The sequence below is a fragment of the Symphalangus syndactylus genome, chromosome 6, assembly GCF_028878055.3.
Source record: "Symphalangus syndactylus isolate Jambi chromosome 6, NHGRI_mSymSyn1-v2.1_pri, whole genome shotgun sequence".
In the NCBI taxonomy this organism is placed as follows: Eukaryota; Metazoa; Chordata; class Mammalia; order Primates; family Hylobatidae; genus Symphalangus; species Symphalangus syndactylus.
In genome coordinates, this window is record NC_072428.2 from 21135201 (window position 1) to 21153409 (window position 18209).

An 18209-nucleotide genomic window follows, 5' to 3' on the forward strand; every position below is an offset into this window, starting at 1 on the left:
ATAGACATAAATGAGATTTATGTGGGTGAGTGTTTTTGAAGAAAATCAAGGATGAGAATTGGGTGACTTAATTGTCTAATCCATGGAGAATTATGGAAAATCTGTCCGTACCATTGTGGAAATCTGTCCGTACCACTGTGGAAATCAGAAGGAATCAGTGTCTGTGAATATCAGTTTTGTAAACAGCATTTGATTTACTAACATTAAGCTATAAGCATTCTAGGGTACTGTGACTATTAAAATTGCCATTTAAAATTTAAATTCATGGCTGGGCGTGGTGGCTCACGTCTGTAATCCCAGCACTTTGGGAGGCTGAGGCTGGTGGATCACTTGAGGTCAGGAGTTCGAGACCAGCCTGGCCATCATGGTGAAACCCCATTTCTACTAAAAATAAAAACATTAGCCGGGCTTGGTGGCACACATCTGTAATCCCAGCTACTCAGGAGGCTGAGGAAAGAGAATCGCTTGAACCCGGGAGGCAGAGGTTGCAGTGAGCCGAGATGGCGCCACTGTACTACAGCATGGGTGACAGGGCAAGACTCTTTAAAAAAAAAAAAAAAAATTAAATTCACTGGGTTGCACAACAGGCTTTCTTTTGCCAAGAGAAATGAGACAGCACTATAAGATTTTCTGAAGAATACTGACAATGGTACTTGGAATTTTTAATAAATGAGAGCAGAACAATGCTGAATAAAGAACTAAGGAGTATAAGGGGCTTTGTCTTGCCAATATTGCTGAAGTTAGCATTTTCTTAAACTGTTTTTCTTGAAGCTCTGGGGTAGGCCACCCAGAGAAATGAGGCCAAGCATGTGGCATTCTGAATTTTCTGTCCCTGCATCACAACCGTCATCTGTTTTACATATTGGATACTCATGGAGGCTGAGGCAGGAGAATTGCTTGAACTCAGAAGGCAGAGGTGGAGGTGAACCAAGATCGCACCATTGGACTCCAGCCTGGGCAACAAGAGTGAAACTCCGTCTCAAAAAAAAAGATTATATATATATATGCATACATATAAATTCTTCTTTTTCTTTTTTGGGAGGAGGAGAGAAGATCTCCGCTCCAAAATTGTGTATCTAAAGTCTCTAATCTTGAATATGCCTTAGTGATTGTGTTACAAAGCAATTGAAAAACTAGTACTAGGAAGATAGAATCTGTTTTTTATTTCTTCACTACAGTGGGCATTTTCCAGTTCCCCTTTCTTCACTGTTAATTTCTTAATACAAATGGAGAAGCAAAGAAAAGCAGAAGCAGAGATGACTACTTATTTGAGAAAGAAAAAGACTTATTCTAGGTCCGTGTCAAACTTCATTGAATAAATTATCTTCAGTCCTCTCTTCACTATTACAATAAGAGAAGTGGTCCCTATTCATTAATACTAGATTAAATCATGAACATTTTAAGTGTGCATCAGAACTAGAAGAGGTTTATCCATCACCAAAAGTAAAACTGATCAATCTATCACCAAAACAAGATAATAATTTCAGAGCAAAGATACTAGTATATAGAAATTATTCACCTGTAGGATAAAACCTTACAAAATAAGTAGCGTATATTAGTCGAATTAAATGGAATTGCTAAAATTCGACTATTTTGACCTGCAAAAATATCAGTTTCATGTGGTTCAACTTCATATATCACAAGATAAGACAAAGAAAGCAATTCCATCATAACAGCCAAGTTGTACACACAACACACACACACATACATGCAAACACAAATGGAAAAAACACTGGCAAAAGGAAGCATTCTTTTATCTAAAATATGCCCAAGTTTATTTGCACTAGAATTGATAACCGATAACGAAAGACATTTCCATATCACAAACTAGTCCAATCCCAGACTACACAGAAAGTGTCCTCTGTAATATGAAACGATATATTGTTTCTCTACACAGAGGAAGCAAACTAGATAATAAATGCCAAATTACCTGATAAGGAATGATTGACATTAGAGTTGGAATCTCCAACAGTAACTTCAGTAACTCCAAAGGACCCAGTCTTAGCTGAGGTCACTGGGATGAAGGTCCTGCTTTCCTTCGTGTGTGGGTAATGAGAGGTATAACCTTCCAGTAAAGTAGTTGAGCCTTCAAAATGATTTGGGTCTCTTCTTCCACCTGTGACATCATTCCTATCTGTGTGGAGGTGGAATCAGTGATGAACCCGTATTTGTAAGATCACCACCCACCATGTGCTTGTCTCCAGAACACACAATTGCTGCAAAAGCTTTCCACTTGTTATCCATTAATAGGGAGCAATAGAGTGAAGTTTGTCATACTATTGAACAGAATAAATATTTTGCAATAGACACCACTTGGACATCACTCAACAGAAGAGATTTTGGTGATCTTAATACCCAGAAGTGGCATTTGTTGCAACATCTGCTTGGGTTATTAGGTAAGGCTATGTCACTACAACTGTGATCTTGAAGTCAGCTGAGGTACTAGATAATCTTGAGTTCTTTCTCAATTGGATTCATCTTTGATGTAGTGGAGGAAACATACCATTGGATTGAAAGATAAAATTTTGCTGCCTGCAATTAGAATAGGAAATGCATGGTTTCAAAGGCCTGAGGCTACTAATTTAATTATTCTTTTCTTTTCCAGAAGGGACTGCTTTTTAGTCATCAGCACCATGGAGGTCCAGAGGACAAAAGACAAAACAATATTATTGTGAGGAATATAAAGTGATATAATCAGACATTTATGCCAATTATAAATCATACTGCAAAAGTACCGAAATCATAGCAAACAGTCTATCGGACCACAGCGCAATCAAATTTGAAATCAAGACTAAGAAACTCACTCAAAACCATACAATTACATGGAAATTGAATAACCTGTTCCTGAATGACTTTTGGGTAAATAATGAAATTAATGCAGAAATCAAGAAGTTCTTTGAAACTAATAAGAACAAAGATACAACGTATCAGAATCTCTGGGACACAGCTAAGACAGTAGTAAGAGGGAAATTTATAGCACTAAATTTAAATGCCCACATAAAAAAGTTAGAAAGATCTCAAGTTAACAAAAATAAATAAAATAAATCATATATAAGCAATCCATTATTGTTAAAACAAATCACTAACTCTAGAGTGAAAGAAACCCAACTTTTAAGATTAAGAAATGTAGTTTGCACTTAATGTACAAAGAGGTATATAAAAGAGGAAAATCAGAGAACCACCACCAGACGCACCTTTTGATTAAAAGTAACAGTGTAACGGCAGCTAATGGATGCACCTCCACCAAAGACACTGCAAAAGTACCCATAATTGATTGATTCTTATCAATAGCTGAAGCCAACTAGGTTTTATAATCCTTACTGCTTGATGTCAGAGTAGAAGTTGTTGGATGGTCTTTATCTTCTTCCAAGCCTTCATGTGATGTAGAGAAGCTCTGAGAATTACTCTGCTCTGTTTCAATGAGGAATGAATCCAGTGTTAATTTGAAGCTACGGTACAAATCCTGTATCTGCTAACAGGGAAGATCTAGCTAGAGTAGAGTCAGATGGATAGGTGCATAGGAAGACCAAGGTTTGTGCACACCATTCTCCTCTGATTGATAGAAATATACAGAAGAATTCTATTTTGCCCCTAGTTGGTTCTGAAGACCCTTTATTTCTCAGTATAATCATCAAAGGTAAAGTGGCAAACACAAGACACAAGAGCCAAAACTTTGCCTATCCTGGATTGTCCAGGCGCAATTGTAGCATTGCTCCCAGTCACTCCAGAAAACCAGAGAATACAGAGACATGGAAAAAAGAATATTTGAATCCCAATGCTCCTATCAGTAATCAAAAGCACCTAACTCTGTGTCAAGAAATGTGACTGTAGGGAAAATGAACACTACGATAGCCTGTAGTCTACCTGTAACCACAAAAGAAAAAGAAGCCTATCTAGAATAGCCTACTCAAGTAACACAGATCAAATTTATACAAGGAAATACTTAGCTACCTTGTAAAGATCATTAAATTAAAGTTACCATTTTACTCTATTATTAAGTTTTTTTTTAATTTCACCTGTGTATGAGGATTCTCATCACTGCACCAAGGAAACGCTTGCCTGGGCAAACACAGGGCCCTCAGTGACATATATCAATTTGAGGTTGACCCATTGCCCATATCTAAAATCACCTGGACTGTTTCAAGTTTATTTCTTTTGTGTTCTTTTAAGAAAGGTACTGACCTCTGAGTTGCAGGTGCAAAAACTTCATAAAGCACACCCATAAGCCATGCCCACCACCAAATAAATATTACAACCAGGAGAAAGACAGTCACCAAATCCCAAACCCAGTGTCAGAACAAAAGCCAACAGTGACATAAAATGGCAATATAAGTCCTTCTTTGGCAAGCGCCATTCATAGGCTTATTTGCATCTCCTTTGATGCTTAACGCTGTGCTATTTACATTGCTGACAATCAATACATGCTGGCTGATTTTTTTCCTTTGCCTAAAGGGCTCATGTGAAGGACTCTGCCCATTATGTGTGGCAAGCAGTAAAATAGGACCTTCTTAATTCTAGATTTCTTTTGTATTCTTCAAAGAAATTATGAATGACTTTAGGCTGATCTCTAGGACATCCCTGCACATATAGTAGAAATTAAGGCTAGTAGAAGTTGAACATTTCTTAGTGATAGAAAGAGATACTAGCAATTTGTTGTTGTTGTTGTTGTTCCAGGGATCCTGCCACCTTTGTTGATTGTCAATAACATGCCTTGCCTCTCCTCTGAGAACTGATGTGATCTCTAGGATTATCTGGCCCCAAAAATGTCTTTTTACAACCATGCAAGCAATCCTACCCCTCTTCTGCACTGGCTGGAGGAAAGATGGACATTGAAAGGAAATGGTCAGTTAAAACATAGAGAAATCACTATCCTGGAAGTGGGCTTGTGTTTCACTGACATAACTACTTAGAGAATGAAAATGGAGTTGAATAGAATCCTACTTTTTCTTAAAACACAAAGTCATTGAATCTGGAAGGCACAAAGAAATGAAGGGAAAATCAGGTTGAGAGACCTCCACAAGAAATACAGACAATGAAGACAGTTTCACACTCTGGGCTGAGGTAAGCCACATAGCACCATTCCACCACCAAAGCTCTGCACCTTGGCCAGTAGGGAGTAAGAGATGAAGCAGGAATACAAGTCAATAAAGCTGCTGAGCATTGTTATTCTTACGCGTTGTCATTGAAAGAGGTCCTGTCCTGTCCAAGTCTTCCACCAAACCTGTGTTTGGATTTGCAGTAGGCTGAAGCGTTGTACTATGACTGGAGTCCATATCTGAAGGAATCAATATTAGTGTTATTGCTTGATTTCCCAAACCACTACCTGAAGGTGGCTTATGGTCTACAACTGATTTTTTTAAATATTCACATCTGGCCAGGAGGAAAGAAAGCACATACTGACTATATCTCCCGAACTGAGATAGAGTATTGTTTCATCAAAGAGCACCACAACAAGTAACTGGCTTTCCTTGAAGGGCCGAGTTATATGAAAGCTATGATGCGTGTTTGTTTTTGCTGAGTCTGGAAGGACTCTACATGAGCGCACGATGGAACACCCAAATCTTGCAGAGAGACAGAAATATTGCCTTTTTTATAGAAACATGCAATCTGACACATGGAGAAAAGACAAAGTGTGCTGGCTCAGGCACCATTTTATCCCTCCCCCTTACCAACCAAAGGGGCTTTTAAAAATAGCCCTCTTCCCCCCTTTAGCCTTTTTTTCTTCACAAAGTGAATATGCAAATAAACACAAAATCGTCATCCAATACCACCTAGGTGGAGTTACAGAAAGTGTACAGGGGCAAGAAATAAGAAGCAGTGGATGTCATTGAATTATTCTTCCCAAAAACCCAAGTATAAGCGGTCTTTAAAATTTAATGTGTACAATGTTGAGTAGTGCAGAAATTTCACTGAAATACTTGTAAATGTTGTTTTTAATAGTTATCACAGAGCTACTCTGCTGAAATAAGAAGTCTTGAGTGAAACAGAGGCCAAACAATTCATAAACCGCATCGATATTTCTGGCTGTCAATTCAGTCAAAGTCTATCCACATCACTGCCTCTGGGGGAGATTTAATCAGTTCCAGAGAAGCACCAGAATACTGGGTACCCAGGTCTGCACTGCAGCCTTTCAACACTAAATATTCAAGATTCAACACTAAATATTTAACACTAAAATATTCAAGATCTTTGTAGGACAAAAATGTGGTGACTCTATTATACCAGATTTCAAACAAGAGCAAGTGCTAACCTGAATCAAAACCACAAATGGACATTCTCCCAGAAAAAGTCCCACTTGATGATGGGCTCTAGACTCTTGTTCATCTTCCCTCTTATAAGTAGAGTCCTTCAAGAGTCATCATACCATTGTGTAGTTGAAGCCAATTGTATTGTCCTTGACATGTTCATTAATTTAATGGAATCTCTTTCTCTTCATCAGTACATAGAATTAACATTGATTTTGAAGATCTTTGCCTGGCTTGGTTTTCCCCCATGGGTGTCCTCAGAGCTCCAGCTGCCATGTGCAAACCCATGTGTGCTGGGTCTGCCTGTGGTACTTCAGTCACTCAACATAATGGCCCCTGCCTAGCCGTTCAAACACATCTACCCTTGTGAAAAATGGATCCAATTACTTGACGTATTCATTCCTTGGCTTTTCTTCCTTCACGTTTCTCCTTACAGAAGTCTCCTTCTTAGGAAAACTGCCCCCCCAACCCCCACCACCCACTTCCTTTCTCTGACTATCCAGGGTCTTTTTTATTTTTCATAAACCAGGGCCAATTCACCTTTCTGTGACGCTGTGGTGGGCGGGGAGGGGTTCTCAGAATTTCTTTAGCGTTTATTGTTGGCAACATTCATTTCACATCTATTATTTACTGCCTCACACAGATATATTTTGACAATAAATGTTTTCTTTTGCCAACTCTCGTGCTAAATTCTTTACTTTCAGCTCGGGACTTCATATTCAGGTGAATACGCATATCACTCCTACCAAGAAAACTAATTTTTTAAAAACCTCAAGTCCTTCAGGAAAGTAGTTTGGTCTAAAACCAAGGGCATATTTCTAGAAAAATAGTCAGCAGTCACTCAGTGGATTTCAAAAAACATAATATATAAAAATCTCAGAGGCTATTACCCATCCTTCTTCCTGCTTGATGACCTCGTCCCATGGAGTGTGAGATTGGGTCGAAGAAATCAGGCCAGGAACTGTCCTCTGGGCTTGGTGTTGTCCTTCCTTGCATTGGATGGCTGGTATGAGCTGAGGCTGCTGTGACCATGCAGTTCAAGCAATTGTCAAAGTGTTAATGGACACTTGGTCAGGGATACACTGATTTTATTTTTAAAAAAGACTTTATTCTCTAGACAAGACAATGAAACCATCTTCCTTGTATAGAGGGCAAGGAAGTTGTATAAATGCAGAATGTTTCAGCAGCTTTGGGTTCACTCATGCTCATTTTCTTCTTAGCAATCAGCATGTGAACTGGAGGACACAAAAGCATTAACAACTCCTGCAGTGCCGAGAGGATGAGTTACAGACATCAAAGGAAGATGAAGGAGAAGTACTTCTTGACCCATGCCATGCTGCTACAGTCCCCTAAAGGCAGAAGTATAAAAGCCCAAGTGCATTATGTTATTCTGAGACAACCATATTCCAGCCGAATGCACATTAAGCTGGAAGTGATCTCAGGAAAGGAATCAGGTAACAGCTTTCCATGTGATCAATATGAAAGTCAATGCCATTTATCTCAAAAGCATGAATGGAATCCGTTAGAAGCATTACCTTCTAACAATGGGATTTATGGCATAAATGACATATAAGAAAGCAGCACATGCTTTGCTTCATTCTGAGCCAATGAAGAAGTATAGGTAGAAAAGATTACAATAGCATCCTCTTAGCAACAACCACACCACATAGACAATCACAGAATCCACTGCTCTGCCAGGAATTCATTTAGAACTTGCCATGCCCCAGAAGGACATGATGCATTATCTTCTATATTGCAAATAGAAATATGGGAATATTTCTCACTGATACCAAGTGAGAATATGGAATTCACATTCTTTATAAGGCAGGACATATTTTAATACTTATGTCACACAGACAAAAGAATCCTGCATGGGAGCCTGCAGAGCCAAGTTATCTCGTATCACTTAGAGATGATGATAAGACTTCATTCCAATTTCCACAATCTCACAATTCAAGAATAGAGAAGGTGCCTTTTTTACACTCAAAAACAAATTACCGAACAGGCATGGCCAAAAGGCCAGATGACATCAGACAGGTGTCACTTTTCACATAATGTCTGGCTCTATTTCTTCAAACACTGGAGTTCTGACTAAATGCTTTCTCACAGCCAGACTTTGCAGAATCATATTGTAAAGTCTGGACCCACACTATAGAGTAGATTCCTTTATACAACAGACGGGGATATTTTATCAGGGCCTCCGCTACAATCCCACTAGATGATGCCCAAAACTCGATGGGAAAGAGACATGTTCAAGGGCATGTTCTCCGTGTTTCCTGTTCTTATTCCTAACTGGCTTGTATCCATTCCTCTTCAGGTGACTTGTTATGAATCTTTAAGGTTTGGCTCTGTGTGAACTGCAGCATGATTTATTAAGTAACCTAACATCTTGTGACAATTCCTCCAGTGTCCTTTTTTTCAATGTCCTCAATGTCTACCGTTTAACCCAAAAGGAAGTTTCCATCCGAATTTACTTGTTAAACCATCCATTACCAGCTGTCCCTGTTGTCAAATGGGAGTCTTCTCTGGGTGTTTGGCGATATCCCTCATGCCATCTGTTGCCAAACCACTGTTCCTTCTGGGTAGCTGTTTCTTCCGTTGTACTACTAGGAGTTGCCTGGACTGTGAGAAGAATATCAGTTGGGAGACATAATTGTCTATTTTCCTCGCCAATAGCTGTCAACATATCTTTCTACTTTAAGGGCAGATACACACATGGGGAGAGAAGGTAGAAAAGAAAGGCACCAAGGAAACAGGCCACTGATATTCTAAAAGGGATATTGGAAATCAAATGATCCAAATGTTTAATTTTTTAACTGGGAAAATTGTGGTCCAAAGAGGTTTTGATTTGTTCAAAATCATAGGACTAAGCAGACCACAGCTGATGAATTCTCATAGTTCTATGAGTTATTATTATTTTTATTTTACTGTAGTGAATGGCTTCACATACCCTGTCTGAGAAAACCATTCAAAGAATAACCTCTTTGCTCCAGTCATTTTGATGAAAGGAAAATACTGTATAAAAACTAATGACAAGATCGGCGCATTAGGAGACCTTCTCAAATGGTGGTCATGTAACCCATAATCGCACACACTGGAAATGCACCAGCAGTGGATTTGCCCAGCAGGAAACATGTTGGGATGGCTTGGATGCTATTCCACTAACATATTATGTGGTAATGTCCACATGGCACCTAAAATTGCTAAAATCACTTTTTAACAAAATTAATTCAGTTGACGAAAACTATCCAAGCCAGTTTGAGGCATTATATAAATAATAGTGTGTGACAGGCTTAAAATTTCAACCATCATTTTAGAAAGGACAAAATCAAGAGAATAAAATTCCATCAAGGCGTCTTCAGGAAAAGTCAGAAAGCCACCAACACTTTTGTCTATAGCAGTTTGTAGCAATTTTTTTTTTTTTTTAGCTTACCAAGAAAATGAGAGCCTATAAACTTGCCAAGCCAGAGTACTTTTTTGCAACTTGTAAAAATGGTTGTATTTCCTTATCTTAGTAATGACATTTAAAAAATAAAACCGTCCTCATTTTACCCTTCCATTGGCCAAGCCATTATTGGGTTAACTGGTTATCCAGGAGGAGTGGGAAAAAAGGCAAAATCTTAAGTTTTACAAAACTCCCACTGACTAAATCACTAATTCCCAATAAATAATGAAGTTAGAAAAACCACTGAATGTAATTACAAAAAAAGGGAAAATTGACCCAAACATAGACTGCCATGTTACTCAAAGTTTAAATAAAAGAAATAAGGAAGTGTATGTGTGTGACTGCATAGAACACTATACTCCTTCTATCACTAATTTTATAAACATAATGATTTTTTTAAGTACCCATAACCATTTATTGTTTTCAGCCTAAATAGGAATGGGTTAGCAAAACATGTGATTTCTATTGTAAAAGATGAAGGTTGACTTTCTTCTAGAAGTTGTGATTTAATTTGATAAAGCCCAGAGGTCACCAATCAGATCCCTTTGAGTTTCGCAAATATTCATAAGATAATTGTTACAGTTGTTGCTGTCTTCTCTTTGTCAAGTTACATTCTGTCTGAATTTTCACCAACCCTCTAGTCCTAATGCCCCGCAAGCACCACCTTTTGACAATAGGCTCATTATTTCCAAGTCTCTAAAGTAGCTTTCTTGTCTTTAAGTACAAACTGTCCAAAATAATTTCTAAGATATGTTAGGGCTCTAAGGAGGTGGAACAAAATCCTATTCCAAAGAGATTTATGCTTCCTCTGTATTTCCTTTTCTTGTCAGACTTCTTTGTTAACTTAGCCCCTAAGCCTTATATATACATCACATCTACTGGGGTTTGTAATGGGATGTAAGGTCTGCTGGATATATTCAGTACAATGTCTAACCTCTATCCTAGCTGATACCTGAAACTTTTCTTTTGTTGTCGAAGACACCCCTCAAGCCATAGATTCCCAAAGCCCTTTGGTTTTTAAGTGGCTATTGCTCACATTTCCCCATTAGGTGTGTCTAGGGCTGAGAAAATGACAGTTGAATCATCATTTTAAAAATGCTAAAAAGCTGTTTTCCAAAATAAATACTTTTATTCCAAATAAGATAGACATATCTCAATGGGATAGATAAAAGAAGGAAAGCACATACTTCTTATGTTTGGGGAGTGAGGGGGTCCCCTATTCTCACAGTCCACTGCTGCAACTTGAGATTGTTTTAGAAAACCTGAGAAGTTTTCATAACAGCAGAAATAACAGTAAGAGCATCAAAGCCTTCCCCAAGTTACCTTGGGCTTAAAAACAGAAAAAGAAGCAGTGGTAGAATTCAAATGTAGACCATAAGAGCTATCAACTTTGCTCTAAAGAGTACAAGGGATGTCTTTCTATTAGAACAGTCAGGGACAGAATGCAAAAAAGAAACTGTATTCATCAAAGATCTTCATAGAAAATAAGGATTCCAAAGATCAATTCACTTGACAAGCGTTCTTTCCAGATTCCACTACTAAGCACCAAAAGAACACACTCTTTGCCACACATTTCAATGAACACACACAAGTTACCCAAATGGAACCTCTAGGAACCTTTAACACAAAAATTGTATCTAGATCTACTTCTTAAAACATTTTGGCCTTTGGGCAACCTGACAAGTTATCATTTTCCTTCCAATTTTTAAAATTTGTGTGCGGGTTTGGCAGCTTTTCAGCTCTAAGAATAAAAGAAATTACTGAGTGGAAATAGAAGATGCGGCCAATTTCTAAACAAAATCTTCCCTATTGCTGGAATGTCTTCACTAACTCATCTAACCCAGAATTGCCGACCGCCATCTTGCTTACTTGTGCTTGTAGAATGTGGGGTCTCTTCTTCCTCACGATGCTCATGGTGAATGAGGGGAGAGTGTGCTTCTGGGTTCCAGCTTCCTTCATAAGCAGCGGTGCCATTTCTGTCTACATCTGCTGTGATGATGGTTAAATACACTGTGACTGGTTATCAACCAATCTTTAATGATTCTGTTCTTCCATTAAAGTGCATGCTATTTAACAATTCTATGCCAAAGTATTACCTCCGAGCATCCACTCTCAAAAATTTTGAGTGACTTTACCTAACTGGTCTCAAGAGAAAATCAATGGGCTTGGAATTTCTTCACGCTCCCTTATTATTCCACTATGATCAGTTTGTCAAAGGCAGCACCACAAACCATTCATACATATTCATTTTTATAATGAAGCAACATAAAAAATCCTGTGCCCACATGGTATAATTGATAAATGACTCCTAAATGGAATTAAGTATCCTCATAAAAGTCCACTAAGAATTTCTTGATCAGATATTAACTAAATTTCCCACTGTGTCTCGAGGATTGACCTTTGCAGCATCATGGGCTTTGAGGGGAAAAAAATCTTTCATTAAATATACACAACCCATTACCAGTCATCCTTGTGGTTGTCTGAAGTAGCACTTCCGGATTTGAATGGCTTGGGTTCCTCTGGGTCCAATCCTGGTTCTGTTTTGTATGGTCAAAAACCCGTGGTGTGGTTGAAACTGTGATAACGATGATTGAAGCAATTAGAAAAATGTTATTTCTTGAGCCTTCGCCACTTGTCCCGCACATAGTCTTGCTTCTGTAGACTATGCAATGAATCATCTATAGCAGGTTGTATAGATGGCTGCATGGAAATGGAGGGAAAGCGGAGGGTGACTTCAGCTTAATTCAGCCATATTGGTAAGCATCTCAGTGTCCTTTGCATTCTGTCATAGAATACCTTGGGGTTCAGAACATGAGATCTTCCATATAAAACAGTCAAAGAAGCTGCAGCAGTAGGAAGGACAGCTTTGAAAACACCAGCCCTCCACCGAGGATAACCAAAGGCGCCATTTTGCCCATCCATGCAGTCTGTAGTATCCCTCTGCACTTGAAAGCCCAGGAACTTAGTCACTGTGTGCTATTTGTAGATTCTCCGGGTGAAGAGGCAGATAACTGAAAGTTATACCACGATAATCACTTTATGTTGTTAGTAATTTCAGTGGGGAAAGAAATGCCTGAGCAGCCAGAGCTTTCCTATAGATGATTCTGAAAAAGAATACCTAGAATAGCCATATGTTTTAGCGATACGTTTCTGAATATTTATCAAACACTATGGTATTCTCATCAAATACAAAATATGTCATGAGCAAGCCATTCATAGCCAATGAAAGAAAATAAGACACCACAGGTAACCAGCCACCATCATAGCAGCACACTGGAAAGAAAGAGGCGTACATCCACCAGCACCCTGATATTGTCACCCAATCTGTTAGGGCTGGAATAGGAGATGCACCTAACAGAAGGATCATGACAAAATCTGAATCAATGTGTTTTGTGAAAAGGTTATTTGCAAATCCATCCTAATTGTTTCAAACTTTATTTTGATACCCAAATAACACAAAACTGTTTTCAGAACTATAATACTGTCAGCTCTATTTTACAAGTTATGAAAAATCAAGTTTAGAATCATTAACCACATTCTCAATAAGCATGAAAAAGTGCTTATTATCAAGCAGTTATCACACCCCTCCAGAAGAAAGAGGGCATCATGTTGAATTATGTCCATAGGTGCTAAGCAGAAAAGAAAAAAAAAGAAAAGCAGAAATTGGAAAAATATGCCATAGAGATTTAAAAAATTAAAAAAAAAAAACAAAAACACCATGGGAAGTTTTTCCCTGAAGCCTGACCATACAATTCATTTGCAGGTAGATCTGTTTGGGTTACTACCCAAGGGAATTTAATTTCTTCAGTATCAAGACCATGTCTTTACTAATGCGCCCAATCTGCAAAGCTGGGCCACATCCTGAACACAGGAGACAGTGTAATGTAAAACTCCAGTGTTTCATGGATACATATGTAACAAACCTGCACATTGTGCACATGTACCCTAAAACCTAAAGTATAATAATAATAAAAAAAAAACTCCAGTGTTTTCCATTATTTGGTTTTTGTTCTGAAGTTACCAAAAGGAATTTTCTTATTCCATAGATTAAGCTCTGGAGGGGTGTCGGGTATAAAAAAAAAAAAAAATCACTTAAAAGTTTAGATAGAAAATTCTAGTTCCTTTCGAGTATTTGTTATATCAATGTTATATACTCAGATGCCTTCAAGGCCTAACCTATTTTTTTCTGGACCCTTTCTTCTCTGTCCATTTGAGGATGAAATTCTCAGGTTTTAATGGAATGGATAGAACTTCAGTGAATTGGGGGAGCTCACACAGCACCCCAAAAGCCTTTTTTCTAAGGAAAAGCAGAACTGTGGTGGAATCAGGTTCCGGATTCTCAGCTCTGTTCAGCAAAATCTTAAGTCATTACAGGTATGTGTGGAAAACTCAGAAATCTGGCAGAATATTAGACCAATCTCTGCATGTTTTAAAGTTTTTAAGGATATCTTTAAAGCTCAATTTCCATCTCTTTGTTCTCAAAAAGCTTTATAATTGTCAAAAATTTGGATACTATTATGTACCAATAATGGTTTTATTATTTGCTTTTAATAAGTGGCAATGTCTTGCTAAAGCTAACCTGACATTTGCCCTTCCCTTCAAGGTCTTTCTTCTATATTGGTGTGCAGCTCATTTGTTAAAACTCTGGATTTGTTCCTTTGACCTCAGCTGGGTTTTGATTAACTAAGATAATTCTTGAGTTCTAGCTCCCATCATTTAAGCCTTTAGGGCCTTCAATTTAGGAACATCTACAACGTTTTTTTTTCTTTTTTTTGAGACAGAGTCTGGCTCTGCCACCCAGGCTAGAGTGCTGGAGTGCAGTGGTGCGATCTCCTCCTGGGTTCACGCCATTCTCCTGCCTCAGCCTCCCGAGTAGCTGGGACTACAGGCACCTGCCACTATGCCCGGCTAATTTTTTGTATTTTTTAGTAGAGATGGGGTTTCACTGTGTTAGCCAGGATGGTCTCGATTTCCTGACCTCGTGATCTGCCCGCCTCGACCTCCCAGAGTGCTGGGATTACAGGCGTGAGCCACCGCACCCGGCCTACAACTTTTAATTAATACCCTCCTAATCACATTCTTCAAGTCTATTGCTCCAACAGACCATGAGCTCCTGAAAGGCAAAGGCTCTGGCTCTTTTCATCTTTGTGTTTCCAGCACCTAGCACAGTAAGTACACAATGTACATTTTTTGTACTGTTTTAATGTCATTCTCTGATAAAGCCTGATCATTCAAAGACAATCTGTAGCAGTAGACCTCATAGATAAATAAAACAGGAAGAACATGAGACAAGAGAAATTTCGTGAGATATTTTCCCCACTTCTCAAAACATTCTATTTCTTCTTCCATAATCTCATCAAGATATAACTAACGTATGATCACAGGTTCACCCATTTTTCACATTAACTACTTCTCAAGAGAGATACAATTTGGTATCACTCAGATTAATCAATAAGCCTTGCATAAATGGCTGTACTGTAATTGATTATTCTTACTGGTGCTGGAGGTAAAATCTTCATCATCATCAATGCCTGATCCAGAAAAACTGAGGTGTCTCTCTCTTTCATCTTCATTTTCTTCATTTGGCTCCCAGCCTGCTGAGATGGTATTTGAAGATGTACCTGTTGTGGTGACTTGCATTAGTGGCTGAGCTGTACGCCAGGCAACCCACTTGCAAAGGAAGAAAATCAGGCACAGAAGACATAATGGATTTCCCAGGATTTTTAAAAGAAAGTGAGGGAGTTGATTGCATACCCCAAATTCTTATGTTCTGATCTCCGAAGCTAATACATAAATCTCAAAACAAGTGGCTATGATCTTTAAAACTGAATATTCTCTTTAAGAAAGCTGAAAGAATAAGTGTGGACATAATCTCACCATATAAGTTTTTAAAGGCCAATGAAAACTCCCCCACACTTTCAGATATGTTTATTATTAACTCATTAACCATATGCCATTAAAGCCAAGCCATCAAGAACAGAATGGAAAGGTTTCACACGTGCCTCCTTTTTTTTTTTTTTTTCTTGTCAAGACACCTTCAGAAAAATATTGGAATCTACACCTACGTCAGTCATTTCATTGTGTTCACAATTTGCTAATTCATTTTTTATCTTCTCTAGTATCAGTTCAGATCAGTGTACCTCCAAACAGAGATGGAAGCTACACTGCAGTTCCCAACACTACTTCAGCATAGAGCAAAAACGTGAAGCCAATTAACAGAGAAATCATTTTTGGCATTATTAGGCAATCAAAGGGGTTAACTAAAGCGAACTGTGGTTGAGAAATTGAGAAATTCTTTTTCTTTTTGAATAAAAAAAGGAGATGAAAAACTTCCACTTCTTCTCAGTGGTTGCTGTAGAAGATGTCTCTTTACTAAAAAGGGATTTTCTACATTTTAAATGAGATTCAGGCTATCTTAGGGAATGAGCATTTGTCTTTTCATATGATTAGTGTCTACCCCAAGAATAGTTCCACTGATGAAGATTTTCTATATTTTTTCAGATCTAGCTATGCTATTTCCTCATGAAAGTCCAAGACTTTTTATGACTGTGGTAATTTTAGAATATACATGAATGATCTTTCAGAGTCACAATTTTGCCATATCGTTAAAAAAACTTATTCCCGTTTCGTAGTCTCTGTATTAGCCTTCTCCTGGGCTATACTAATCCATAGATTAGAAAGAAGAAATCTGCTTGTTGGTGCCATACAAGCAGACAAACAGATACCAGAGATAATGATCCTTCTAAAGTCATAACAAAAATTTGTGAGAATAGAAGGAACGTTAGGCTTTAATAACATCCCAGAGGTCAATCAAAATTATTCAAGGCTGTCAGGAAAACATACGCTATGAGATAATAATAACTCATTACCAGCCATTTGTGTTGTTGTGTGAAGATGATTCTTTGACTCTGATGGTAGAAACAACCATGAAAACCAATCCCAGGTTTCTTGCCTCTTGGTTGCTCTCTCAGTTGCTGTAGCACTAGCGCTCATCAAAGCTGTTGTAATCATGATTGAATTGATTGTTGAAAGATTAATTAACAGTTCCTAAGAAATAGCATTGAATATGCTTGTACTCTTTTACTACTCAAGAGAATCATCTATATTTGATATAGATGGTGAAAAGAAAGGGAAAAAGCAAAAAAGTTCCAATTTTTTCAGAGACTCAAACTGAAGTTTATAGAATGTCAGAGGGGGAAGGATCTTAAATATCATCTGGTTCATGCTCCTGATCTTAAAGATTTAAAAATTGTGCTGGACAGAGCTTCTGACTGGTCTGAAGTCAGAAGCCTAATTAGCAAGAGTGAGGGCTCCAGGAACCCATGAGAGCCGTCTTTGAATTTTGAAAGTCTATATAATGTAAAAGAGGGATTAAATTTTTTGTCTTTGGATCCATGAGGCCAAATTAGGATCTGTGGTAAAAATTTCAGGGACGTTAATGTTCTTCCAAATGTTGGATTTAAAAAACCAATAATCTGAACTATCCAACAATTAGCTTCTTCATAAAGTATTGTTTCCCATAGTCAGGAAGATCACTTGGCAGGAAAGTTGTGTAAGAGATTAAATGATTAGAAGTGTTGATTGAACCAGACCATTTAACATCCTTTCCAAATCTGAGAGTTTATGATTCTAAAACCCAGCTCTTCAGAGTCCTAGCTCCTTAATCATCTATACAATCTTGGGCAACCCATATCATTCTCCAAGAATTTAGGATATGATATTTCTGCCAGCAATAGATACATAATCTTAACAATCCAACCCACAGGGAAAATGACATAGAAGTAGAAGATTGAAAAATATGCCTCTCCACTTTTCTCCATTTAGATTCCAAATCCTCTCAGAACCTTGCCCAAGGTAATTTCTTATGTCAAACGATATTTTGCAAAGCAGAACAGGACATTTTGAGTCTCATTCTTTGAAAATAGGATAATCAATCAGGAAAGACAGACAGAGATGAAGTGACCTCAGTGATCTCGCTAATAAGACCAGAAGCAAGTGTCTTGATTTAAAAATCTCCAAAGACTGCCATTTCTGTAACCAATAATGCCCAAAAATATGCATTGGAAGAATGTGAGCTAACAGTAGACAAAAAACTGAGAAAAAGTTCAAGCAGAGAGGCTGAAACCATCATCTCCAAACACAATAGTAAGGTGAGTTAGATTTTTTTTTCAGCTATCAAGAAAGCCCAAAAATGACCCAAGATGGAACACTGCCAAAAAGACCTTTTCCTTCACATTATTTGTCCTATGAAGATAAATATTGTCAACATTTTAAAATAGCATTTTCTTTATTCTGCAGTCTCTCTATCCCCTCTCCCCACCCCGCATGATCTTAGACATTGTGATATGGCAACCATAACATAACATGAGCACTATTTTCCTCACGATTATTTATAGAAGTAAAGAATATAATTTATCCAATGTCATATAAGGCAAACAAATGTAAAGAATAATTTTTCCATGTTTATTACTCCCCTCTGCAGAAAGAATGCCTAGTTATTTTGAAATATGGCCATTACC

At 38.0% G+C, this 18209-nt stretch overlaps 1 protein-coding gene across 8 annotated transcripts in view; it reads right to left on the minus strand.

The window, feature by feature from the left end:
- CD44 (CD44 molecule (IN blood group)) overlaps positions 1-18209 on the minus strand; it is a 93853-nt gene that overhangs the window by 18927 nt on the left and 56717 nt on the right. The window contains exons 6-14 of one of the 8 annotated variants that reach the window (XM_055281923.2): positions 16560-16688; positions 15186-15311; positions 12152-12265; positions 11560-11676; positions 8739-8867; positions 7136-7267; positions 5174-5275; positions 3322-3411; positions 1931-2134 (exon numbers count right to left, since the gene is read on the minus strand). The exons of 3 other annotated variants lie outside the window; for them this stretch is intronic. In XM_055281923.2, coding sequence (XP_055137898.1) covers positions 1931-2134; positions 3322-3411; positions 5174-5275; positions 7136-7267; positions 8739-8867; positions 11560-11676; positions 12152-12265; positions 15186-15311; positions 16560-16688 — 1143 coding nt within the window. Of the gene's footprint in view, positions 1-1930; positions 2135-3321; positions 3412-5173; positions 5276-7135; positions 7268-8738; positions 8868-11559; positions 11680-12151; positions 12266-15185; positions 15312-16559; positions 16689-18209 lie in introns of all 8 variants that reach the window. 4 more of the 8 variants (XM_063640979.1, XM_055281925.2, XM_055281926.2 and 1 more) reach the window with 4 other exon arrangements.